Here is a 23,684-nt window from a genome sequence, read left to right as displayed (position 1 = left end):
ACTACCTGGTTCTGAACAGTAGGTTTTTTTTTTTGTTCGACACGACTTTAAACAGTACATTAATTGAATCTTGTATATATACTATCCAAAAAAAATCACTGGTCCGCATAACCTCAAAACAAAAGTATGATTCTCTGAGAAGGCTGACATGTGGAGCAAATCATTGATCATTTTGCTATCTGTTTCTGAATTCACCCTTTGTTATAAGAGGACTAATACCTTAAAATGAATAAGATGGACTCAATAAGGGTACAAAACAAAACCAGTTAAGAGTCTTTCTTTATTGACATTGTAATGTTTTCTTTTACCTAGTAGAGTTTTCTCCAGTCCAGAGCATCTCCTGCTACATGAGGAAATGAGGAAGTACAGAATCAGGGAAATGAACATGACTTTAGCAGTTTCATTTGTCTAAAAGTGAAGCTGTGAGAGGTTAAGAATCTGAGTACCGGATTTTAGCCTCGGCTGTTGTTGCTTAGCATGTCAAGAATAGTGTAAGCAGCTTTCTGAAACTGTTCCTTCTCTTCCTCGAGAATCCTTTTCTTCTCCATTGCAAAATCCTTTGATTTCTCAATCTCTTCCTTAATTCCAACAGAGTTTTGATCGATCTCACTGCCAGGGAAATTGTCAACCAAGAGAGAAAGAGGCATTGGATCAGCACTCAGCAAGTAATCACTAGTTCTTAAGCTGCTGAATAGTAGGCACAACAAATAAAACAATACTTACTTGACCATCTTGAGCATGTTCTCCATTGCCATCTGAACTTGCTGTGACATATCTACAATCACGTTTGTTTTAAAACATAATCAGAATAAACATGGCTAAAAGGTTGCAAGTTGCAACAGCAAATCTACGATATATACAATGTTCAAAATGAAATAGACACACAAAATTGACCAGTAATCTCAACCCCAAAACGACTTACAGTCACTGCTCATTGCAATTGCATAAGCCAAAAGTTAAAGATATTGCATCTCAGAGCACACAGAATCCTTAAAATAGACATAACATTTTGACTTGTAATCTCAAATCCATGATACATTTCATGATAAACCTTCAATATAGACTTGTGGTGCCTGCTAATGCAATTGCATAAGCCAAAATGAGTCAAACAAACACTGTTCTGAACTCCGAGATTCCAAATTTTTTATCAACCCAATGATAATGATGCACATCTTCAAAGTATCAATGGCGGATTCTAAAACAGATCTCGATTCCACAGGTGGATTATAGCATTTTTCAGCACAAAAGGGAATGCGAATTTCAAGTTTTAGATGAAGCGATTAAAGCCACAATGTGCTATGAAGAAACTCGTCGAATACACCAAATCACAAGAGCATTTGATTTCACAAACATGATGAACACACACACGCTCGATCCTGATTTCTAGGTCAGTCCGAAATTCGAATTCTGAATTAACAAAGGGGGAAAAAAGAAAACAAACCGAAGACGAGAGACGTGAGATCCGATTCAGCTTGATGACCAGGAGATTGATGAGCAACGAGCTGCGCGTCACTGTGCGACGGTGATTCCGCCATTATCGCCGAGAGAGAGAGATCGTGTGTATTTGGGAGGGAGGGAACGCAATTATTTTGAGACGTGTGAAATTTTAGCCTTTGGGCAATTTCGGTCTCCAAACTTATTTGTGTATTTTTGAGTTTCAAAGTTCAAATATTTCCAAAATCCAAACTCGTTCTTTTCTCTTTTGAAATATTTAAGTTAAATAGCTAAACCGGTTGACGAAATAGCTAAACCGGAATTTTATTATATTCAAGATGTTAGTTTTGAAAATACCTAAATCATTCTCCTAATCAGGAGTAGATTTTATTCATACACTGGAGACTGGACAGCTGATAAAATGATGGTACAAATTTGTTCCCACAAGTTCTGATTTGGGGTTGTTTATCAGATTAAAATGAAACTATTTAACAAAGCCGTAGAATTATTAATCTCAAAGTTGGGATAAAGGAGACATCTTCTAATGGAAACTAAAGCAGACTACTACAGCGCACGAAGGAGACATAGACGACCAGTGAGAATACTGAAGAAAAAGAGAGAGAGAGGAAGAACTCGAGAGATAAAGTCTTCAGGTAAAAGGAGCCAATGACACTATTTGTTCAAGTGAAAATAAGCTCTTGATTGCATCTGATTCAACCTCTGGTTTGGCGAGTGTTGTATGATTTGCAGTCTGGGCATTTCTGAGCCACCACATGGTACAGTACCTCTGATTTTTTCCCACAGTCGTTGCATAGAATCTGAACCTGTTTTTTTTGTTTTCGACAAAAAAGCGTTCTAGTTATACTTGATTGAAAGATGAGTTTGTAAAGTTAAGTAAGTTCCATACTTACCATTCTGTTTTGGTATGGTTCTGGCATCGGTGTAGCCGCAATCTCCATGTCAAATTTCTCCCACACCTTTGACATGTCGCATACAGATTTTGAGCATAGTGGACACGCGTATCTGCAGGCATAAATTTCTTCTCGTCAGCTGAAAAATATCTACAATAACACATGACATAAGCAACTGAGTTATTTATGTGCTTACTGGTAATGATCTCTCATTTCCTCCAAGCATTTCTGATGGATTGTGTGTCTACAAGGTAAAACCGTCACATCGTTCCTTGATTCAAAAAGAAACTGGAGGGAAACCAGCCAGAATAGTTTGGTCAACAAGGGACATTCATTTTTTATTGTGGAGAAGAAGAAACAAAATTGACAATAACTAATACCTCAAAGCATATGGGGCAATCGTGATGCATTGCTCCTTCAACACAAGGGTGACTGTTCTTGAGGAGGATTGAATAACAACAGCCTGGTTGAGAATCAGAGAAATTGTCAGATTATACAAACCAAAAATATAGCAGTGTCCGGCCTGTAAAGGAAAGCTTATATGATGCAAAAAAAAAAAAAAATGGCTTACCACACTTGTAACAGTGGAAGAAATTTTCACGCCCACCGATTCTGGAACAAAAGAAGTAAGACTTTAGTTATGAATAAATTTACAGTGCGGTGAAGTACATAAAAGAGGAGTCCGAGAATGTACCTGCAGATTCCACACCCGTCACAGTGATACTGTTGTTTAGACGTCTGGAAAGAAGATAGCAACATAATGGTTAACCAGTAACAATAAAGAAGCCAGGAAATCTTAAGGCCTCTTATGTAGCATAATGGAAAAGAAAATGGATACAGCAAACGAGCTTAGGAAACAAATTCTCCTCCAAAAACTTACATCATCATCGTAGAGCTTGCAGACATTACAGAAGTACTTCCCCATGCACACTCCGCAGTGGATACAAATTTGGCCAACCTGTGGTGGAGGCCAGAGAAAAGTGTTACTCAACAAAGTTAAGAAAATATTTGATAGCATCTTTTCTATTAACGGAAGACTAAGCTCCTTCACTGGTGGCTCTAAAAATCTGATTATTAAATGCAGCAAAAGTTAAGAGAAAGGATAAGAGTTAAACACATACCTCTTGTTCAGTGCCACAGAGTAAGCAAATAACCTGTGAAGAAAAAGATGGAGATCGTTTTAACTGAAAATCGAATGTGCATAGAGCAACCAAGATACACAAACTATTTTACCTGTCTAACTTGGTGTCGAGGAATATCATGTCTCTGTTTGTGATCTACATTTATACTGTTCTGTTTCAGAGACATGATTACAAGAATCAGCAATACAGATCTTGAGATATATAGAAGTTACAAAATGCAGTTTCCTGACATCTCTAACTTCAGATATAAAAATTTTACCTTTGCCTCATTATGACAATGATGGCAACCAAAGATCTCATTACAGCAAGGAGCTCTAATGCAACACCTTCTTCTGTAATGCGGACATCTGCCAGAAAAATAAGAGATATTAATCCAAGAAGCATGCTCAACTATACGAACACACATATAGGAAGCAAGAAAATTACCCATGCTCCATTAGTCCTCTACCAAGAACTTCGTTTATTAATGACTCTGCCGCTACCCTTTCTAGAGTTGACGATTCAGATTCTTCATTGATTGAATGAGGGTGCAGATTTCTTGACATCTCAGCCTTTTCTCGTTCAGACTTCTGTGGTTGCTGAGGGAAGTTGACATACACATCTCCCATTACGTAGTATCAGTCAGTGAAAATGGCAGACACTGCTAGCTGATGGAAAGCTTATGAAACCTGCAAGTTAGAAAAGATTTAGAAGATATATTCCTCATCTCATAAACATTATCTGTCACCTGAAAATCCAGCAAACATATCGATGAACTGTTGCTTCCATCTACATTTGCAGCACACCAATCCAAATTCGAAACGGCTCCAATCAGCTTTTTCTCCAAAAGGAAGAATCACCAAAACAAAAAGATCTACAAGTATCCTGTTAAACAACTAAACACAGCCCTCTTGGTAGATGGAGCCTTCATATAGAAATAAAAGTTAAGCACATTGAGTGCTCACTTCAGTCCTTGAAATATATCCAGTATAAACCAGATATGCCCAACCTATTTTAAAAGGAACGCAAACAGGATCAAACAAGGTTTGGGACTGACATAAAAAATGGGAATAACCGGGTTAAAGAGATGGGTTGATGTCCAAAACGAGGACAGACCTACCTCCCGGTGCCATTCTGAACCAAATTTTCTTCAGTCAACATACGGATCGGAAAATTCTAAGGAAATGAAAGCCTGAAGAGTGCTCGCCTGTCTTGGAATACAAATTTTTTGACGCCCTTACCCATAATATTCTACTACAGCATGCTTGAGGGAGAGCAAAAACTTCATCATGGAATATGCTCTAAGGAAACTCACTATGGAGACCATAGCTGAGATTAATCAGACTAAAAAATAAAGTGAGCAATCAAGCCGCCTTCTTCAAAACTGACTATGAGAAGGACACTCTGCTTAATCCACCTTAGATGAGATAGATGACAAAACAAAGAGCACTCTTGGCCAAATCAAAGAAAGGGAAACGCCTAGGTTGAATCAAGATTGCACAATGTCCAAAAGATAAAACCCACATAAAGGGTAAGGAGGCTCAGATGATAAAGATGAATCGAGTTTTTTTTTTTTTTTTTTTTTTTTTTTTTTTTTTTTTTTTTTTTTTTTTTTTTTTTTTTTTTNTGCTCAATGACCTACATACTTCATTTCCATGGATAAAAACCTGACCTTTTCACTCTCTTGAAACAGTACACCTAAAAGCCCCTCCACAGCTATATTAAAGATTCCCCCAAGAAACCCTGCCAAACTCAAAAGACTACCTCATGGTCATTGGTATGATTCAATTCAAAGAAGTCTGCTTTAGGTCAATTCAAGGGTTTTAGACTAAGGATTTTGGTGTCTTCTTCTTTTTCTCGAAATCTTCCAATTTCGTTCTAAGAAAACAGAACACAATCAGAGTTTACGAGATAAAATCATTCAACCACACATTTAGAAACACACAGACATTTACCAAGAAAAAAAAAAAAAAAAAAAAAAAANAAAAAAAAAAGAGCATCCAAAGAACGAAGAAGGATCTAAATCTAATCACAGAAACGTAAAACAAGAGAGATAAATTCTATAATCTCATACTAATATAAGATAACGAACTTTCAAATCAGACGATCTCCACCGATCAGAATTTTCAGAGAGTGACGACGACGATAAGTTCTCCGGCGATTCAGGTGACGACGACGACGACGTCTGACTCACAGACGAAAAAGATTCAGGTGAGGAGATTTTTAAGTAAGAGAAGGAAGAATAAAAAACGAGTCTTGAGTTTTTTTATAAAGGGGGGGGGGTNAGGGGGGGGGATGAAAAGTTTCCAGATACTTCGAATTTAGCTTTGTTCTTTGGGGAAAGCAATCATTTTATTTTATTTTTTTATAAGTTGACAGCTAAATAAATATCTTAAAAAAAAATCATATTTAATAATACAGATGTCACAAAATAATTATAACTTTCCATATGTCTAAAGATCGTTATTTTTTTGGATGCCATAAATGTGAAAAATAAGTTACCAAAATTTCTCAATCATACACCATTTAGAGAGTTTAAATTTCAAAACAAAATGTATATATGTATGAAAAAATATTTTACGTGTTGGACTTTTTTTTTTGTGATTTTAAAAGTATAGCGGAGACACGGGTGGGTGTGACTTAGCAAGGCTTTTTTGTGGACATTTTGTGATTTCTCATTGCTGATTATACCCAAAAGCATCAAATCTTATCTCTTAAATGATGTGGGCAGAACTTTTTTTTGAAAGGCAAATCCTTTTGGAAACTATTCACGATTCAAATCTCATCCCAAAAACAAAAAAATGGACTAAATAAACTTTTTTTTTTGTGACAAACGGACTAAATAAACTATGATATGCACTTTCAAGGAAAATATCGATTTAACCTCATACTGTACGTTACATGCTTTAACTTCTCGATTTTGCTCTATCAAACACTAAGTTTGATTGATATTATGATATAGATCGATGTTTTTCCTATAAAGCACAAAAATCTCTGGCAATCATAGCGTAAAAACATCCAAACACAAAAACCTTATAGAGATATCAAGCACCCTAGAACCTATACACTAATCCAAAATCCTTCACAAAAACATGAATTTGCTTTTCTCTCTTGCTCCCCATGTTAAGGTAGCCGTGTGCCCGTGTCTAAAATGTTTTAGTAGTTTATAAGAAAACAACTACACCCCACACAAAATAGACAATTTTTTAAAAAAAATGTGAAATACATTTGAATTCTTGAACCATTTATTTTAAGGGTAATCCTTAAATTTAATCTACAAGGTGATTTAACCAACAAAAAGAAAAAAAAAATGAACCGCATTATAAACCGCCTCATATATACATTCCATTTTTTGCTCATATGCAAAACAGACCTTGATCGGTGCCGTCAAATGGTTGCTAAGTGCTAACCTTGTTCTTATTAATGAATCTGAAGAGAACACTTAACAACAAGAAACATAGACCAAAAATAATATTATATTAAAGTTCAATTTAAATAAACACACACATGCATGCAATCTATATAAAAAAAAAATAGACAAGTCCGTCTACAGTTGGTGTGATCCTAAAGATATTCAGCTTGTTGTCTTCACTTGTAACCTCATCCCGGTTCCCACTATAATATTAAACGCCGTAGAGATATCTCATCTTGGCTTTTATACTTTCGACATCTAAATCAATCTCATTCTCATCAACACATGCCCTTTTTTAAGTTTCTACACACATAGATATCGATCGGTTAGTTCCTCAACTGAGCCGCCGGTTGTTGAGCTTGTGGTGGTGGTGGAGGCGGTGAGTATATCGGTGGACATGGTCTAGCCGGAGGCGGTGGATTTTGAGACGGTGTCGGTGCCAATGATGGCTGCAAAGATGGTGCTATCTGAGATGGAGGAGGAGAAAAACACGAAGATACGGGATTACACTTGAAAGAGTCACAATCTACAGGTTTCGACAAGAACGCTGTACACTCCATCGTCGATCTTTGATCCCTCGTATCCTTGAGACAGTTCATAGTATAGTTATAATTCTCTAGATAACGACACGTAGATGGTTCTCCGGTGAAATAATTAGACCCGTATCTAAAATCTCTTAGCTTCTCAAGCGAGCATAGCTCATCCGGCATTACACCAGAGAGCATGTTACGCTCAACGTTCAACACCTCGAGATTCTCCATCACCCCCATCGACTTAGGCAACTCTCCTACCAACAAGTTGTAACTAATATCCAAAACGGTCACGTTTCGAAGGAACCCCATGTCATCAGGTAGACAAGATTGTAAACCGTTGTCCATAAGAATGATCTCGTTCAGAGTCTTACCCATTTTACCGAAACTCGTCGGTATACATCCTTCAAACCGGTTCGACGCAAGAACTAGAACCGATACCGGAGAATTTCCCATGTTAACCGGGATTTTACTTACGAACCGGTTACTATTTAAGAACAGAGCGTCGAGGTCTTTGTCGAACAGAGATTCGGGTAATTCACCTTCGAACTCGTTGTACCGGAGATCAAGATACTTTAATTTCGGTAAACCGATTACAACTTTCGGGAATTTACCAGCGAACCGGTTATTGCTAAGATCGAGTTCGAAAAGGAGACTCAACTGCGAAAACCCGACCGGGAGGGTACCACAGAACCGGTTCGAGTTAACGTGAAACAGAGCAATGTCGGTTAAGAGGCCAAGCTCTTCAGGAAGGTGGCCAGCGATATCACCATGGTTTAGATCGACGCCGGAGACAGTTTTAACCGAAGGGTCGTCGAGAGATGAGGAGCATACTACTCCGTTGTAGTCACACACACGTGATCCGAACCAGTTAGCCGTTAGGTTCCACGGGTCAGAGATCATGGTACGTTTCCACGCTTGTAACGCCACGTAAGCTCTCTCGAGCCGTACGTTTTCGAAGATGAGGTATGGTGGTATGGTTATAGGGTCGTCTCGGGTGTACAGAAGTTGCCTTGATCCACCGGGAGCGGCTGCGGAGGTGTAGAGTAAGACGACGGTGGTGAGTGATAATAAGGTCGGTTGATAAATCCTCATCACACTCTAATGGAGTTTTTGTGTTACGTTAATCACTCTTTTTGTCTTCTTCTTTTTCTTCTTCCTTTATTATATTTTTGGTTTTAGTTGAGTTTTGAATAGGTAAAAAAAGAGAGAAAGAGAGAGAGATTAGCAGTGAAAGGTAGTGGAGTAAAAACATATGTATTGCTATTTTTAGATCTTGTAATTAGTAGATTATGTTAAATTGTTTTTTTTTTCCATTACAGCATTTGGTTTGACCGAGATTGTCTGAAACGTGTGCTGTTTTCTCTTTATCATTTACAATTTTTATCAATAAACAAGCAAATAACACGTTTAGTGTTAGGGGGGAAAACAGTCTATTTTTGTAAACTAAGATTTAATATATTTTATTTGGAATTGACTTAGCAAATCTGAAATGAAAATTTGTCCAGTAGTTTAGCGTCTGAGGAAACTAAGAAAAAAAAAAACAGAATGTATGTGATGATGCTAGTTTTTAGGAGTGAAACTTAGGGGGGTTTGTTTAATTACTAGTTACTATTACTAATTACGAAATGTCAACTAAACCAAATCGGAGGATCATCATTTACAAAAGAGGAGTCACCACCATAAGATACATTGATTCATACATGATGCATGGCTCGATCATGGGCTAAAAAACTCAACGAACTAAGATTTTTTTTATACGCTAAAACAAAAATTGAGTAGTTTATGGTTGTATTATATATCGGTCGTGGTGTAGTGGTCCAACTCTTAACGATATGTTTTAAGTTTTAACCCAACAAACATATGCGATTTTGATATATATATATAAATTGTGTAGATTTCATGACCTGAAATTTATTTATTTAGCATTGTTTATGTTTATATTAACAAATCATACAGTTTGAGGCGTTTTATTAAAAAAGAAAATCCTCTTTGATCCTGTTAAACCAAATTTATAACCGTTATGTCAGCACATAAAGGATTTTATTTTCCCAAAATAAGGACACACAACAAACCAGGTCAAGGATAAGATAAAAAAGCACACAAAATATCAAAAGAGTCGTTTTCTCTCTTCTTCTTCTTCTCCCCCCACCTTTTTAGCGTTTCTTAGATCTCTCCTTCTACAACAAATCTCTCGTCTTCTTCAACGATCGTCTTCTTCTTCGTCTTCTTTTCTCAGGTAAGTTCGATTTCTCTCTCTTTAGGTCTTTTTACGGCGAATCGTTGACGTCATCGCAATGATCTCGCCGTGTTTTCCTGTTTCTTGTGAATCCGTTTCTTTCGATCATATCCGAATCCGTTTTTTTAATTTCTCCGATCTACGTTGATTTGATATCGCGAATCGTGTTTGATCTCTCTCTCTCTCTCTCTCTCGTCGTTTCGTTTCGTTTCATTTCGTTTTTGTTTATGGTTTAGATTCCTGATTCAACCATGTGTGTGTGAAAAGCCCTAAGAATCGATGCCTTAGGGTTCCGTTGTTCGTTTGCGTAGTTTTGATTTTTGATCTGTATCGTCGCCGTCGTCGTCGCGAAGAGTCTTAAGATTTAGTTGATTGTATTATCAGCGAGTTCATTCATATTTTGTTTGTTTATGGCTTCATGATTCATTAGATTAGGTCAATGTTTCTTTTTGATTTTGATTTGGATTAGGCCAATTAGGAAATTAATTGCTAGTGTAGATTGATTTGATTCGTTTTGTTGTATCATTACTCTAGCAATGAAGTCAGGAGGATCATCTACGTTGAATCCATACGCTGCATCTTATGTACCACTCTCCAAAAGAGAAGGTTCTTTGGTTGGTGCTGCTGCTGCTGCTAAGCCGTCTGCATACCATCATCATCAAGTGCAGCAGCAACCTCATCAAGGTTATGGAGTCCAAGGAATGGGGGGAAGTTATCCGAGTCCTCAAGTTTCCATGCCTAAGAAAGCTTCTGACATGGTTTACAATCATCAGATGAAGGATGAGGATTTGGAGATGGACATGGATATTGAGTTCCTTTTAGTCACTTTCTCTGGTCTCTCACATGAGTCTATCAATGATGTTTACTTGGCTAACAACTGTGATCTTGATGCAACTATCGAAATGCTAAACCAGCTCGAGGTACGTAATTCATTTCTTTAACTCTTACCTTCATTTTGATTTGTTGGTTTTAAACTTTATAATTTCTAACAAAACCAGAGCTTTTGTAAATGACAGATTTACAGTACTGAAGCTCAGGAGTACCTCCCTGACACATTGGACATTGGCGATGTACCTGAAACCATCACCGAGCCTTCAACCTCGACATCTTCGAAACTAAAGAATGAAGCGAGTGCGTCGTCATCATCCTCGGGTATCCACAACGCCCATGTATCCTCCTCCTGATTTGATGAGTCCTTAAAAATGTGAAGTTTCTTGCAAATGGATGATGATATTCTTAGGAGATCTCTTTCTATATTTCTCCCCACTTTGTTTCTAGGGGAAAAGAGAGTACAATGTATAGTTTCTTCAGTTTGAGAATTGGGATTTGTTTTTTTTTTTCTGTGGTTTTAAGAAAAAGCTATGAATCAGCGTTCTGCTCTTTTGGCCATTTTTGCTGGTCGGTATTAATATCGAATCAATGATATGTTACTAATGATGGTACATCCCTTGTTTAAATGCTAATAATGACTTAAACATCCGTTAATTATGTGCTAGTCAAATCGAAATCTTTGTTATTTCATACTACTATTGTCATGTTGCTATATACAAAATTGGTAGAGCAAGTTAAACAAAAACACACAATTTGGAACTATTAAACCCCTATGTGAAGCTACTTTTGAGGCCCTATGTCCTTCTCTGGTTACTATAATTAGGAAATCATCTAATCATTTAACAAAAAGGAGAGAAATGAGGAAAATAGATTCCGTAAATTTCTGTGTGTTATAACTTAAAAGAACCTGAAAAAGCTGTCATATATGATTTTAGAGCAATTAAACATCAATCTGTTTTTTTTTTTGGTCATCAAACATCAAATCCGTTTCAATAGAAAGAACCAAAATAAATAAAAAATAATAAGTTCCCCCAAGTCGGTGATCTTTTTTTGTTTTTTCCTCTTTCTACAGAACAACAAAAAGCTTCTTCAACTTTAATCTTCATTAGATTTAGATGCACAACGACTCTCCATCATATATATATATATACATTTGGTGATTATTGAAAGATCTGATTCTTTTCTTCTGAGTTTGTTTGGTTAGAGGAAGAAGATTTAGTGTTCTTTTTTTCAATAAAAAGATGGGTTTGGATTATTACAACATATTGAAAGTGAATAGGAACGCAACAGAGGATGATCTAAAGAAATCTTACAGAAGATTGGCTATGAAATGGCATCCTGACAAAAACCCTAACACCAAAACCGAAGCTGAAGCCAAGTTCAAACAGATCTCTGAGGCTTATGAGGCAAGTCTTTATTTCCTTCATCTCTTTAATTAGATCCATTTCTTTGGCTAATAATCTAGACTTAAATATATGAATGAGAGTAGAGTTGTCTTGGGTTATAAGCAAAATGTATCTCAAAACGCCCAAAATATAGCTGCATTGTGCTTATCAAAACGTCCCACGTTTTCAGGTTCTAAGTGATCCGCAGAAACGAGCGGTATATGATCAATATGGAGAAGAAGGGTTAAGCGATATGCCGCCTCCCGGGAGCACGGGAAACAATGCAAGAGCAGGAGGTTTTAACCCGAGGAATGCAGAAGATATATTTGCAGAGTTCTTTGGAAGTAGTCCATTTGGTTTTGGATCAGCTGGTGGTCCTGGAAGGTCGACGAGGTTTCAATCAGATGGAGGAGGAGGAATGTTTGGCGGATTTGGTGGAGGAAACAACGGTAGTGAAAACAATATATTCAGAACTTACAGTGAAGGCACTCCTGCGCCTAAGAAACCTCCACCCGTTGAGAGCAGATTGCCTTGTAGTCTTGAAGAGTTGTATTCTGGATCAACTAGGAAAATGAAGATTTCAAGATCCATCGTTGACGCTAACGGGTTTGTTACTATTATTAGAGTTAGGTTTCTTTCTTAAGTTTTCAAGAAATGTTAGTTCATTAGTGTTGTTTCTTTTGGGATGGTGCAGGAGACAGGCGCAAGAGACAGAGATACTGACGATTGTTGTGAAACCGGGATGGAAGAAAGGGACAAAGATCAAGTTTCCTGACAAAGGAAACGAGCAAGTGAATCAATTACCAGCTGATTTGGTGTTTGTTATCGACGAGAAACCGCACGATTTGTTCAAGAGAGATGGGAATGATCTCATGACAAGCCGGAGAGTGACGCTCGCTGAAGCTATAGGAGGAACTAATGTGAATATCGACACGCTAGATGGGAGGAATCTACCCGTTAGTGTCACGGAAATCGTCAGTCCAGGGTATGAGCTTGTTGTTCCTGGAGAAGGTATGCCAATAGCTAAAGAACCAAGAAACAAAGGTGATCTCAAGATCAAGTTCGATGTTCAGTTTCCCGCAAGATTGACAACAGAGCAGAAATCTGCACTCAAGGGGGTCTTAGCTGGTTGAAGTAAGAAAATGAGATGTGTCTGAAAATAATCTGTACAAAATATTTGGTTGTGTTGAATTCAAACTTTTATACTCCATTATTCAAAAGGTTTACAACTCTATTAAAAACTAAAGAAAGAAAAAAACACTGATGATAGACAAGTCGATACACCTAACTAAATTACACAAACGCTCAAAATCCTCTGTTCCTGCGTGCACTGTACTGTTGTTGCCTAGGTGCGTTTTGATTGGCCCTCCATCCACCAGGCCGTTGTGCCGGCGGTCGGGCCATGGTTCTGCTATGAAATTGAGGACTCAAGTCAGGAGGAGGAGGTGGTGGTGGTAATTGAATTTGGTGGCCTGAGACTTGTGGTTGCCATTCAGGAATATCGTCGTCGTCATCATCAGGACCATTCCATGGTTGTTTACTACCACTACCAGCTGAATTCCCATACTTGAGAATGAGCTCCCTTACTTGATCCATGGACCTAGACTGAGGTGGTGGCTGGGGAGAAGAAGCAACCGGTCCAGTAGAGGAACTGAAGTTAAATTCTGGCAAATCATCGTCGTCTTTCACACCTACAGGGCCAAATCCAGGTGGCACGTCTTCTTCGTCATTAGCATCACAACCAACCAAACCACGATTCCCAATGGATGCAACCTTTACAACAGGATGATTCGTAATATTCACACTACTACCAGACTTTTTGTTTTCTGGAGCCAACACAGACCTCTTAGTGCCTGAATGCTGACGTTTGAACCCGGGCTTATGGCGTGAGCCAGGAGACGCGACAACTGCACGCCTCCACACAACAACGCCGATCAACCCGATATCGTCTGAACACTTGACCTCATCAAGATGGTCCTTGGAGATGATTTTGCTCAGCAAATTTAGGGTCTCTCCACGTGCCGGACATAGGTAAAGCTCAACGCCAGAGGTTGGTTCTGCGTAACCAACTCTTTGGTCAGCAACGTACGACTTAGCAACCTGAATAAAAGGACAAAAGGTTAATACTTTTAAAGCAGAACTATTAAAGTGTTTATGCAGTAAAAGAAGGAATATGACAAGTACAGTATATTAAAATTAATAGTACCTCAAAAAGGCTGTCACGTTGGCTCTGAGAGATACCATCCTTACACACCACGTTCATTACCTGCAAATTTAATGTACCAACTTAATTGTTTTACACTGATTACCAAAAATGGATATAAGAAGAAACGTTTTCCTCTCTAAGGCAGAACTATTTCTCGAGAGAATCTATTTTGGGACATGATCTGCAATTCGTTTATTGACTATGTTCTGGCGTTTTGTGGTGGTCTTGTTACTTTCTCTCTGTAAGAGATTCTTGGTAACAATTTGATGATTCTATATCCTACTACCTTAACAATACATCTAAAACTAATCTGGCATACAAAATTTAATGATTTTATACAAAAAATTTCAGATTCAATCCACAGTTGATTCTCTGGTCAATCAGGGCTCTTTAGTGTCCCGGTCCTGTTTCACAGATGTAGATCAACCGTGAGCTTTTTGCTTTTTTTGGGTTCCATGTTTTAGCTAATGGGAAGCCTATGATTGTGTCTCTCTGCATTAAGAAACGACTTGCAATATTGAGATGAGATTTTGTGGATCTATTGTTGCTCGTATTAGCAGTAGTAACAAAGAAGAAGAGTGAAGTTAATATGCAAATGCTACTACAAGGATGATGCAAGTAATAAACTTTGTATACCATTAAGACACGGCTTCGAGACAACGGAAGCTCTTGTACAAACTTCCCAAACGCACTGAGTCTCACTCTACCCTTTACCTCCACCAGTGTTGGCCACTCGCTTGTCTTTGCTTTTTCACCACTGCACGAGTAAATCCAGTCAGCGATAATGTTTCAATTCAATGATACCTACAACATTTATGTCTGAGATCCTTCTCTCAATCCATTTTTTGTTCAACATATCAAACTAGTATCAGAGCGTGATCTAATCCTACAAGTGCTCTTTTGTGAGCTGTTTCCTGTTGAAGTCTAAACTCATCTTCATTCTTATCTTTGGTACTAAAATCCCATTTCTATCATGGTTTGATTTAACTATGTTCCAATCCAAATAGCAAACAAGAGATAAAATTTAAAAGTAATCGAGACTTGCCTCTTGAAAAATCCAGTGACTGAGACAACTGAAGCGGCACTAAGCTGCAGAATACCATCCCATATGCGGTCTTCTTTAATGCTATCAACCAAATGTGTATTTTCAGGTTTAGAGACATCAGCATCGAGTTTGACACCGGTATCCAGTTTTGGGGACATTACGTTAGTCTTTTCGAGTTCTGTTTTAGAAGAAACAGTCTCATTGGGTTCCTTTGGAGACTGCTTAGGAGATTGTGAAGGTGATTTTGAATGTGATCCAACTTCTGAGTCACTCTTCTCAGATGCATGCTCTTGCTTTAAAGGAGGATTCTCATGTGGACTGCCAAATGGAGGTTCTGAGTTCAGGGATTCCATGAATTCATCAAGTGATACAATTGGTGCAAGAAAACCCACATCCTTCATCTCATCATCCATCGACAGACCTTGCATTGGATCAGGCTCCTCCGCTGAGGGTAGAGTTATACCGGATGATGTTTCTTGGTTAGATTTTGAGTTCTTATCATTCGAGCCATTTTTCTTTAGAGTGGATTTGGTAGATGAATTCACAGATTTCGCTTTGGCTCGAGGTTTACTATGTGAGGTAATCTCAGCAGAGACATCCACTGTCCCACTGTCAACAGGATCAATTTCTACCTGGAACTCACCCTTATGAGTTTTCCTCACCAGATTTCTGACATCGATGTCTGCATCCCTTAGGACAACCATCTCAGCCAACTCTTCTGCTTTTGCTTGTCGCCACTGAGAAAGCTCCTTAGAAGCAAGTTCCTCAGCTGTCATAGAACACAATCTCTCAGGAGAGATTTTTCCGGACATGACACTTTCTCTTAACTCAGGATTGTTCTTATCCTTCAAATTGAATAAGAGAGACCTTCCCTTCTCTTTGTACTTCTTGTTCACACCTCCGAATAGTTTAAAAAGTTCCAACTCAATTTTAGATGCCAGGAGGTCTGGATCCTCCAACGATTTTCCTCTACCAGTTCCATTCTCACCAAAATCTGAAACAGGTTCCAAAACCCATGAGAGGCCATTTCCCCGTAAAAGTTCATCGCCGGATAAAATACTATCACTAAAACGAACATCATCACATGGGAAAACCTCGTCAAATTGAGTTTTCTGTACATCAGATTGATTAACATAATTCATCTTTGTGTCATTGGAAGTCTCTTGCCACAAGATTCTTCCATTGTTGCCGTTAAGCCCAGAACTTTCATCCCTTGTGGATGATGCCGGTATGATCCCCTCAGCTACTGGAACGCCGGTAACACAGGCTGAGGCAGGCTCACTACTTTCAGCTACTGGAACATTAGTAGCTTCTTCAGTTTCTGAAGTCTTTTCCTCTTTCGGAGACTTCTCATGCTGGTGAACCAAAGCCAAGGCAGCTGCTAATGATTCCTTCATTTTAGACCTCAGAGACTCGTTACCATCATTCTGTGTTTTCATCGACCCTAGCGACAGGCCTGATTGTTTCTTGTTCATCACTTGCTTCCCAGATTTTACGGGAGCGGGTTTCATTTGCCTTGCTTTCTTGGTAGGCGTTGGTGAATGTTCCGTCTTGGGAGAAAGAGTAACGGATGGCATATGACCCAGCTGTATACTTGATGAGTAAAATTGTTCTAGCCAAGGTCTGTGATGCACTGGCTCTACTCGCTTGATTGGTGAATCTAACTTCTCGGAAGCAGAACCACCGAGAGTAGTCTCTGCCGGTGATTTCCGCTTCCCTAGCAGCTGCAATGACCTATCTCCAGAATATGTATGTGCAACTGGAGGTTGTAACTGAGGCATCAAAGACTGAGAATCAAGCAACAAAGAGGACTGAAAAGAGACATTCTCTGGATCAAATTGGAATGACAAAGGACCAGAGACAGATGTTTCCTCTTTCGGAAAGTCAAGGTTGCTGCTTGTGGAAACTGCAGGCTCCTGTTCCATGTCTGAAACCGAGATATGCTGAACAGAAAGAGGATCATTTGATTCCATCTCCATCAAACTCGTTTCTCCAAAAGTATCTGAATCCGTTTTCAAAGTCTCTAGATGGGTAGAGATATGTTCTGTTCCCATATTACTGGACATGATCAACCACAGCTGAATTCAACATTCACTTCAATAGCTGTAAGACAAACAAAATTACAAATATGGGTTCCCTTTAGAAAAAATCAAACACGAAAACTACAAATTCTCTGAATACTAAACAATTCAAATGAAATCAACGATCACATAAAAGAGTGAAACAATCAATCTTATAAAATAATCTGATCACCTAAGAACACTCAATTATCGAAACCGATTCGTCACCTCAACTACACAATATGATCACCAACCAAAATCAAAAGAAGAAGAAGAAGAAACAAACATAGGCTCAATCGAATCGAATTCGGATCTCGGAAAAACTAAACACGGCGAGCTTAGAAATTTACCTGATAAGAAAGATAAAACACAGGTTCAATTCGAATCAATCGGAGCAGATTAAGATGCCAAATGGAAACCCTAAAGCTTCTGGATTTGGGGATGCAGACGGATAAGGAGAGCTTATACTAATTTTATTTCAGCTGTTTCGGTGGTGACAGTAACAAAAGGAAAAAAAAAAAAAAAGAGTTTCTTCTAGAGAGGACGACGACGACACATCTAAGGCCAAAATGGTAAATGGGCTTTAATATAATAGACCCATTAGGTATAAAAATGGGCCTTAGCGAGTACTTAGGATTCCTCGCTCAGTAAAATCCAACGGTTGGATTTACGTGTCAACGTCTCATCAAACGGACGTTAATAATTTGTATGCGAGATGATTTTTTGTTTTTAATATTCCGTTTTTTTTTTAATTATCGGAGAAAAAACAGAAACAAAAACGCTGTCTTTTTGAAGAAAGGGGAAAAACAAAAATTAAAATTAGGAAAGTAAAAAATTTCAACATCGTAACGAAACGAATCATCATCATAAGTTTCTCAAATCCAATTCTGTTTTTATTATTCCTTCTTCCTTCAGCTGTTGTGACCAACATTGGCTGCATTCTCAAACCATTTCCTATAGCAAAATTCACCCACACATAGGGAGATTTTGGATCTGATGTTAGTGCAGCGTCATGACACTCTTTTGTGACATTCACATTCAATGGTCCCTTCTGTTCTTCAACAACAACAACATCACCTTCACTAGCTTCAGTACCAATCAATTAACCATAGGATCAACAAGATCAATAAATAAATATCTTGGCTCATCCAATCATAGTCCGCTTTCTCCCTCGTTGCCTCACTGCATAACTAAAAGAAGACCTTTTACAGGTTTTGAAAAAAAAGATTTAGTTTAAAGAGGGGACATGGAAGAGGGTTTAAATAAAACCTTGCGCAAGCTTGTTAAACGTGGCTGACCATTGCTTCGACGACTTCCTGTACGCTGTCAGTATACGATCCATCTACAGTTGACAACAAAATACACTAATATGAGATAACAACAACAACAGACCCATCAATAGTAGTGAGCAATTATGATATGCATCACTCTTACCACATTCCCGCATGAAGAGTGCATTGAGAGTAAGGCTCTTTCAAGTACATATAAATCAACAGCTTTGTCTTCAGGTAAGGTCGATGTGACAACTTCATTGATGATTATAGCCGAAAATGTTGGACTTATCTCTTGTCAGAAAAGTCAGAAGCTCTACAATTCTTCAAAGAATTTAAAGCTAGTGCAGAAAGAGAGTTGGGACAGCCGTTGGTGTGTTTGAGGACAGACAGAGGTGGTGAATTCAACTCAAAGGTGTTTGACGATTACTGTAAGGAGAGTGGGATTAAACGTCAACTTACTGTTGCTTACACACCACAACAAAATGGTGTAGCAGAGAGAAAAAACAGAAGCATCATGAATATGACAAGGTGTATGCTGCTTGAAATGTCGGTGCCAATATGCAGTCCACATTTTGAATCGAAGTCCATCAGCAGCCTTAGGTGACATCACACCGGAGGAGAAGTGGAGCCAGCACAAACCATCAGTGGGGCATCTAAGGATATTCGGGTGTGTTGCTTATCCATTGGTACCGTATGAGAGGAGAATAAAACTCGACGAGAAAAGTGTGAAATGTGTGATGTTTGGGGTTAGCAAAGAATCAAAAGCCTATCGTCTCTACAATCCTGCGACAAAGAAGATTGTGATCAGTCGAGATGTTCATTTCGATGAGTCCAGAGGTTGGAGTTGGGATGACGAGATACAGAGTGGTGAGTTAGCGTGGAATGAGCTGATAACCGAAACAGAGAATGAAGAAGCAGTTGGTGAAGAAAATGAGAATGAAACACCTGAGCCACCACGTTCTCCAGAAAATAATGAAGAAGAAGACGTAGTAGCAGCAGAAACTCAGCAAACCAGTCCCAATCAAGTAGTTACTCCTGGAACCAAACGAAATCGCGAAGCGCCTGTATGGATGAAAGATTATGTCACAGGAAATGCAGGGTTCGTGATTGCAGAGGAAGGTGAGAATATCTTGGCCATGTTTATTGCATCTGATGATCCTGATCGTTTTGAGGATGCAGTACAGCAAGAAGTTTGGAGAAAGGCCATGGAAGCTGAGATCAAAGCTATCGAAGAGAACAACACTTGGGAGCTGATGGATTTGCCTCACGGAGCTAAAGTAATCGGAGTCAAATGGGTGTATAAAACAAAGTTCAATGAGAAAGGAGAGGTGGACAAGTTCAAGGCAAGATTGGTGGTTAAAGGGTATCATCAGAAATATGGAGTGGATTTTCATGAAGTCTTCGCTCCAGTTGCTCGATGGGATACAGTCAGAACCATCCTTGCTTTCGCTGCAGAGAAAAACTGGGTAGTATTCCAACTTGACGTAAAAAGTGCCTTTTTACATGGAGAGTTGGATGAAGAGGTGTATGTAGAGCAGCCAAAGGGATTTGTAGTTGAGGATGAATCCAGTAAAATATACAAGCTAAGGAAGGCTTTGTATGGGCTCAAACAAGCACCAAGAGCCTGGTACAGTCGAATTGAAGGGTACTTCCTAAGAGAAAAGTTTGAGAAAGCTTACTGTGAACACACTCTCTTTGTGAAGAAGGAAGGAGGTAACATTTTAATAGTAAGCGTGTATGTGGATGATCTTATCTATACAGGAAATTCTCTCTCAATGCTAGAAACGTTCAAGAAATCAATGATGAGGGAGTTCTCCATGACTGATCTAGGAAGGATGAAATATTTCCTGGGTGTTGAAGTTGTTCAAGATGAGAGAGGTATCTTCATCAGTCAACAAAAATATGCTGAAGAACTGTTGGTGAAGTATGGGTTGGAGAACTGCAATGCAGTGAAAAATCCGATTGTGCCAGGTAGCAAATTGTCAAAAGTGGGAGTTGGAGAAGCTGTTGATCCTACAACTTTCAAACAGCTCGTGGGTAGTCTGAGGTACTTAACTGCAACTAGACCAGATTTAATTTTTTCTGTGAATTTGGTCAGTCGTTACATGGAGGCTCCCAGCGAGCAACATATGCTAGCTGCAAAGAGGATTCTGCGATATGTGCAAGGGACCACACACTATGGTATACGGTACAAGCGTGGAGAGGGGCAAGAACTTGTGGGTTTTGTGGATAGTGATTATGCAGGAGACGTTGATGATCGGAAAAGTACTTCGGGATATGTCTTTATGCTTGGAGGAGGAGCTGTTTCATGGGCATCAAAGAAACAACCTATAGTAACTTTATCCACCACTGAAGCTGAATTTGTCGCAGCAGCCTATGGAGCGTGTCAGGCAGTGTGGTTGAGAAACATCCTTGAAGAAATTGGGGCTGCTCAAGGGGAGAATACGGTTCTGTTCTGTGATAATAGTTCTACTATAAAACTGTCCAAGAATCCGGTGCTTCACGGGAGGAGCAAACACATTCATGTAAGGTTTCATTTCTTACGTGAATTGGTGAATGAAGGGGTCATCAAACTATATTACTGCTCTACTCAAGAACAAGTTTCAGACATCATGACAAAGGCTGTTAAACTCGATGTGTTCGAGAAACTGAGAAAGAAGTTGGGAGTCTGCTGTGAGAAGGATTAAACTGGAAGGAGAGGTTCCAGTTTAGGGGAAGAATTGAAGAATAAAACGTGTCTTTAAGTTTGTTCTGTTAAGTTTGAATGTTTCAATTGAATAAGTCGTAGTCCTGGTTTGTAGGACACGAGCTCAACTCTGTTTTAGTAGCGTCTGTTTCGGAGTATTTGGTTGTAAGGTTCTTATAAAGAACCAAGTTTGTTTTAGTTTCAATTAAGACTTTTCCTCAGTTTTCTGCAAAGCTATTGATTCCATTTCTAACATAATCAAGGGAACATATCAAAATACTTACGAGCTGATTCGTTCCACTTCTGACTAGCATATTTGATGTGGTCAAATCACCGTGAGCCAAGCCACCATCATGGAGCTTCGCAATGGCCGCCCCAATCTGAGTAGCAACATCATCTAACCGTTCCTCAACAATCCCATTGGCTCCAAAGTCAAGGAAAATGTCCTTAACAGAGTCGCCCTCAATATACTCAAGTGTCAAGGAGTGAAGCAGAGTATCCACGGCATAGAGTACTGGAGTACAAACCCCGAGCTTTCTTGCCTTTGTCATACACCTAGCCTCCTATATTCAACAACATATAAGACGAACACTTAACCTCCTTTTCTCTCATGATATAAGCAAAGAAACAAGAATAAGGTGATACAGAACAAAACCAACCGCATTCATCCGCTTAAGTGTGAGTTTTGCATCCAAAACCGGGTGTCTGTACTTCTTCGGGAATCGTTCTTTCACGATGGATCTTCTTCCAGNAACTAATCAAGGGAACATATCAAAATACTTACGAGCTGATTCGTTCCACTTCTGACTAGCATATTTGATGTGGTCAAATCACCGTGAGCCAAGCCACCATCATGGAGCTTCGCAATGGCCGCCCCAATCTGAGTAGCAACATCATCTAACCGTTCCTCAACAATCTCATTGGCTCCAGAGTCAAGGAAAATGTCCTTAACAGAGTCGCCCTCAATGTACTCGAGTGTCAAGGAGTGAAGCAGAGTATCCACGGCATAGAGTACTGGTGTACACACCCCAAGCTTTCTTGCCTTTGTCATACACCTAGCCTCCTATAGTCAACAACACAGTAGTTGAATTCTTCTTTTCTCTCATGATATAAACAAATGAAACAGGAATAATAAGGGTGATGTAGAACAAAACCAACCGCATTCAACCGCTTAAGTGTGAGTTTTGCATCCAAAATCGGGTGTCTGTACTTCTTGGAGAATCGTTCTTTCACTATGGATCTTCTTCCGGCAAATGTAGACTCAAACACCCTCTAAAGATAAAAAAATGAAAAGACTTAGCCTTGCCACACTCACAAAACGTATACACTTTGATTCAACCATATAATACACTTACAGCTTCAGCTCCTTGTTTTATCAGAACAAGAGATTCATTCCCAACGTTTTCCTCACAGTCCATCACAGAGTTCTCACGCGTCTGTCTACGCAAGAACCAGAGAGAACTTTAGAAATTGATTAAAGCTCTAACGATAAGAGCCTCACAAGCAACGATCACATAAGAGTGAAACAAGAACACAATCAAGTTGTATCACGGCGAGCATTGAAGTTTTACCTGATAAAAAAAAAAAAAAGAAGATAAAACAACGGTTTAATTCGAACGAATCGGAGCAGATTAAGATGCGAATGGAAATGGAAACCCTAAAAAGCTTCTGGATTTTGGGAATGGAGACGGATGAGAGTTCTGTACTTTCAGCTGTTTCAGTGACAGCAACCAAAAAAAAAACGACACACATGTAAGGCCAAAATGGTATCATAAAATAGGCCCATTTAGTGTAATAATGGGCCTTAGCGTGTGCTTAGGATTCCTCACTCAGTAAAATCCAACGGTTGGATTTACGTGTCAACGTCTCATCTAAACGGACGTTAATAATTTGCATGCCAGATGTTTTTTTTTTTTTTGTTTTTAAAAGTTAAAACTCCGATTTGTTTTTAAATTATCCGAAAAAAAAAAATAGAAACAAAAGACGCTGTCTTTTCGAAGAAGAAGGGAAAACAAAAAATTAAAATTAGGAAAGTAAAAATTTTCCTGCAAATTGCCGAGAAAATTATTAATCATTTTTTTTTCTCTCTCTCTTTCTCAGCAAATCGAAAAAAAAAGAAACAATGAAGAAGATGACACCGTAACGAAACGAATCATCTTCACAAGTTTCTCAAATCCACCTCTGTTTTTCTTTCTTCTTCTTCTTCTTGTTTCTCTTCCAGATTCAGTTTTTATCTCTCTCTCTCTCTCTCTCTGGGGAATGTTTTGTTGTTCGTGGTGGTAAAACTGGAATCATGAGAATAAGATTTTGAAAGGGAAGAAAAAAAAAAGCAGGTAATGATTAGGGTTTCCCAAGTATTGGGTTAAAGTCTCAACCTTTATTTTGCTTCTTCGGATCTAAAACCACATTTCACGTTTCTCACTTTTTTTTTTCTATGTCATCAGATCCGCCGTGTTCGTCTCTGGAGGAGGATTTAGGGCTCAAGTTTTTGAACGATATGTGTTTTTGATTTTCCCCAAATTTGTCAATTTATTTTTTTTGGGGGGGGGG

At 38.8% G+C, this 23,684-nt stretch overlaps 7 protein-coding genes across 12 annotated transcripts; 2 read left to right on the top strand and 5 right to left on the bottom strand.

Annotated features, from left to right (window-relative positions):
• Positions 56 to 1,661, bottom strand: LOC104736585. Of its 2 annotated transcripts, none has more exons than XM_019234868.1 (4): positions 1,442 to 1,661; positions 724 to 775; positions 447 to 609; positions 56 to 340 (listed from the first exon to the last, which is right to left on the bottom strand). In XM_019234868.1, exons 1-3 carry the CDS (start codon positions 1,533 to 1,535, stop codon positions 453 to 455), a joined length of 303 nt encoding a protein of 100 aa, XP_019090413.1. In that variant the 5' UTR covers positions 1,536 to 1,661; the 3' UTR covers positions 56 to 340; positions 447 to 452. The 2 variants fall into 2 exon arrangements, with proteins under 2 accessions (XP_019090413.1, XP_010454899.1); XM_010456597.2 differs by having other exon boundaries at positions 56 to 343; positions 1,442 to 1,660.
• Positions 1,789 to 5,069, bottom strand: LOC104736583 (E3 ubiquitin-protein ligase MIEL1-like). 3 transcript variants are annotated; one of them, XM_010456595.1, is made up of 12 exons: positions 4,587 to 5,069; positions 3,914 to 4,475; positions 3,747 to 3,834; positions 3,579 to 3,638; positions 3,467 to 3,499; positions 3,226 to 3,303; positions 3,040 to 3,083; positions 2,917 to 2,957; positions 2,726 to 2,808; positions 2,542 to 2,633; positions 2,346 to 2,457; positions 1,789 to 2,258 (listed from the first exon to the last, which is right to left on the bottom strand). In XM_010456595.1, exons 2-12 carry the CDS (start codon positions 4,093 to 4,095, stop codon positions 2,148 to 2,150), a joined length of 924 nt encoding a protein of 307 aa, XP_010454897.1. In that variant the 5' UTR covers positions 4,096 to 4,475; positions 4,587 to 5,069; the 3' UTR covers positions 1,789 to 2,147. The 3 variants fall into 3 exon arrangements, with proteins under 3 accessions (XP_010454897.1, XP_019090412.1, XP_010454896.1); XM_019234867.1 differs by having other exon boundaries at positions 3,747 to 3,819; XM_010456594.1 differs by having other exon boundaries at positions 3,914 to 5,069.
• On the bottom strand, positions 6,958 to 8,576 carry LOC104736582 (leucine-rich repeat extensin-like protein 7). The gene has a single exon (XM_010456593.1). It carries the CDS (start codon positions 8,501 to 8,503, stop codon positions 7,205 to 7,207), a length of 1,299 nt encoding a protein of 432 aa, XP_010454895.1. The 5' UTR covers positions 8,504 to 8,576; the 3' UTR covers positions 6,958 to 7,204.
• LOC104736581 (polyadenylate-binding protein-interacting protein 6-like) lies at positions 9,488 to 11,038 on the top strand. Its single transcript, XM_010456592.2, has 3 exons — positions 9,488 to 9,647; positions 10,182 to 10,567; positions 10,664 to 11,038. Exons 2-3 carry the CDS (start codon positions 10,184 to 10,186, stop codon positions 10,829 to 10,831), a joined length of 552 nt encoding a protein of 183 aa, XP_010454894.1. The 5' UTR covers positions 9,488 to 9,647; positions 10,182 to 10,183; the 3' UTR covers positions 10,832 to 11,038.
• Positions 11,531 to 13,020, top strand: LOC104736580 (dnaJ homolog subfamily B member 1-like). Its single transcript, XM_010456591.2, has 3 exons — positions 11,531 to 11,884; positions 12,054 to 12,469; positions 12,558 to 13,020. The coding sequence occupies exons 1-3, from the start codon at positions 11,720 to 11,722 to the stop codon at positions 12,994 to 12,996; spliced, it is 1,020 nt and encodes a 339-aa protein (XP_010454893.1). The 5' UTR covers positions 11,531 to 11,719; the 3' UTR covers positions 12,997 to 13,020.
• Positions 13,050 to 17,693, bottom strand: LOC104736577. Of its 3 annotated transcripts, XM_010456583.2 has the most exons (5): positions 17,525 to 17,693; positions 15,115 to 17,217; positions 14,706 to 14,826; positions 14,070 to 14,129; positions 13,050 to 13,963 (listed from the first exon to the last, which is right to left on the bottom strand). In XM_010456583.2, exons 2-5 carry the CDS (start codon positions 17,178 to 17,180, stop codon positions 13,169 to 13,171), a joined length of 3,042 nt encoding a protein of 1,013 aa, XP_010454885.1. In that variant the 5' UTR covers positions 17,181 to 17,217; positions 17,525 to 17,693; the 3' UTR covers positions 13,050 to 13,168. The 3 variants fall into 3 exon arrangements, with proteins under 3 accessions (XP_010454885.1, XP_010454886.1, XP_019090580.1); XM_010456584.2 differs by lacking the exons at positions 13,050 to 13,963; positions 14,070 to 14,129 and adding an exon at positions 14,274 to 14,561; XM_019235035.1 differs by lacking the exons at positions 13,050 to 13,963; positions 14,070 to 14,129 and adding an exon at positions 14,274 to 14,473.
• Positions 17,957 to 22,855, bottom strand: LOC104736579 (TP53-regulating kinase-like). Its single transcript, XM_019234345.1, has 7 exons — positions 22,791 to 22,855; positions 22,490 to 22,574; positions 22,385 to 22,406; positions 21,794 to 21,885; positions 21,419 to 21,697; positions 18,444 to 18,516; positions 17,957 to 18,356 (listed from the first exon to the last, which is right to left on the bottom strand). Exons 2-7 carry the CDS (start codon positions 22,550 to 22,552, stop codon positions 18,319 to 18,321), a joined length of 567 nt encoding a protein of 188 aa, XP_019089890.1. The 5' UTR covers positions 22,553 to 22,574; positions 22,791 to 22,855; the 3' UTR covers positions 17,957 to 18,318.

The sequence above is a fragment of the Camelina sativa genome, chromosome 13 (assembly GCF_000633955.1).
Source record: "Camelina sativa cultivar DH55 chromosome 13, Cs, whole genome shotgun sequence".
NCBI lineage: Eukaryota > Viridiplantae > Streptophyta > Magnoliopsida > Brassicales > Brassicaceae > Camelina > Camelina sativa.
The sequence above is the reverse complement of the archived record's forward strand: the minus strand, read 5'-3'. Positions and strand labels throughout refer to the sequence as shown.

What these genes read in the sequence shown, in the direction of transcription:
- LOC104736585 (XM_019234868.1), bottom strand. Translation starts at nt 1,535, where the DNA reads ATGGCGGAATCACCGTCGCACAGTGACGCGCAGCTCGTTGCTCATCAA. An exon ending in TCTCACGTCTCTCGTCTTCG is followed by an intron (nt 776 to 1,441) that starts GTTTGTTTTCTT and finishes ACGTGATTGTAG; the next exon opens with ATATGTCACAGCAAGTTCAG. An exon ending in AACATGCTCAAGATGGTCAA is followed by an intron (nt 610 to 723) that starts GTAAGTATTGTT and finishes TTTCCCTGGCAG; the next exon opens with TGAGATCGATCAAAACTCTG.
- LOC104736583 (XM_010456594.1), bottom strand. Translation starts at nt 4,095, where the DNA reads ATGGGAGATGTGTATGTCAACTTCCCTCAGCAACCACAGAAGTCTGAA. An exon ending in GCAAGCTCTACGATGATGAT is followed by an intron (nt 3,084 to 3,225) that starts GTAAGTTTTTGG and finishes TCTTCTTTCCAG; the next exon opens with ACGTCTAAACAACAGTATCA. An exon ending in GACGGGTGTGGAATCTGCAG is followed by an intron (nt 2,958 to 3,039) that starts GTACATTCTCGG and finishes CTTTTGTTCCAG; the next exon opens with AATCGGTGGGCGTGAAAATT.
- LOC104736582 (XM_010456593.1), bottom strand. Translation starts at nt 8,503, where the DNA reads ATGAGGATTTATCAACCGACCTTATTATCACTCACCACCGTCGTCTTA.
- LOC104736581 (XM_010456592.2), top strand. Translation starts at nt 10,184, where the DNA reads ATGAAGTCAGGAGGATCATCTACGTTGAATCCATACGCTGCATCTTAT. An exon ending in AAATGCTAAACCAGCTCGAG is followed by an intron (nt 10,568 to 10,663) that starts GTACGTAATTCA and finishes TGTAAATGACAG; the next exon opens with ATTTACAGTACTGAAGCTCA.
- LOC104736580 (XM_010456591.2), top strand. Translation starts at nt 11,720, where the DNA reads ATGGGTTTGGATTATTACAACATATTGAAAGTGAATAGGAACGCAACA. An exon ending in AGATCTCTGAGGCTTATGAG is followed by an intron (nt 11,885 to 12,053) that starts GCAAGTCTTTAT and finishes CCACGTTTTCAG; the next exon opens with GTTCTAAGTGATCCGCAGAA. An exon ending in TCCATCGTTGACGCTAACGG is followed by an intron (nt 12,470 to 12,557) that starts GTTTGTTACTAT and finishes GGGATGGTGCAG; the next exon opens with GAGACAGGCGCAAGAGACAG.
- LOC104736577 (XM_010456583.2), bottom strand. Translation starts at nt 17,180, where the DNA reads ATGTCCAGTAATATGGGAACAGAACATATCTCTACCCATCTAGAGACT. An exon ending in GTCACTGGATTTTTCAAGAG is followed by an intron (nt 14,827 to 15,114) that starts GCAAGTCTCGAT and finishes TTACTCGTGCAG; the next exon opens with TGGTGAAAAAGCAAAGACAA. An exon ending in CTCGAAGCCGTGTCTTAATG is followed by an intron (nt 14,130 to 14,705) that starts GTATACAAAGTT and finishes TTAAATTTGCAG; the next exon opens with GTAATGAACGTGGTGTGTAA.
- LOC104736579 (XM_019234345.1), bottom strand. Translation starts at nt 22,552, where the DNA reads ATGGACTGTGAGGAAAACGTTGGGAATGAATCTCTTGTTCTGATAAAA. An exon ending in GAAGTGGAACGAATCAGCTC is followed by an intron (nt 18,517 to 21,418) that starts GTAAGTATTTTG and finishes TGTCAACTGTAG; the next exon opens with ATGGATCGTATACTGACAGC. An exon ending in GTTTAACAAGCTTGCGCAAG is followed by an intron (nt 18,357 to 18,443) that starts GTTTTATTTAAA and finishes TTAGTTATGCAG; the next exon opens with TGAGGCAACGAGGGAGAAAG.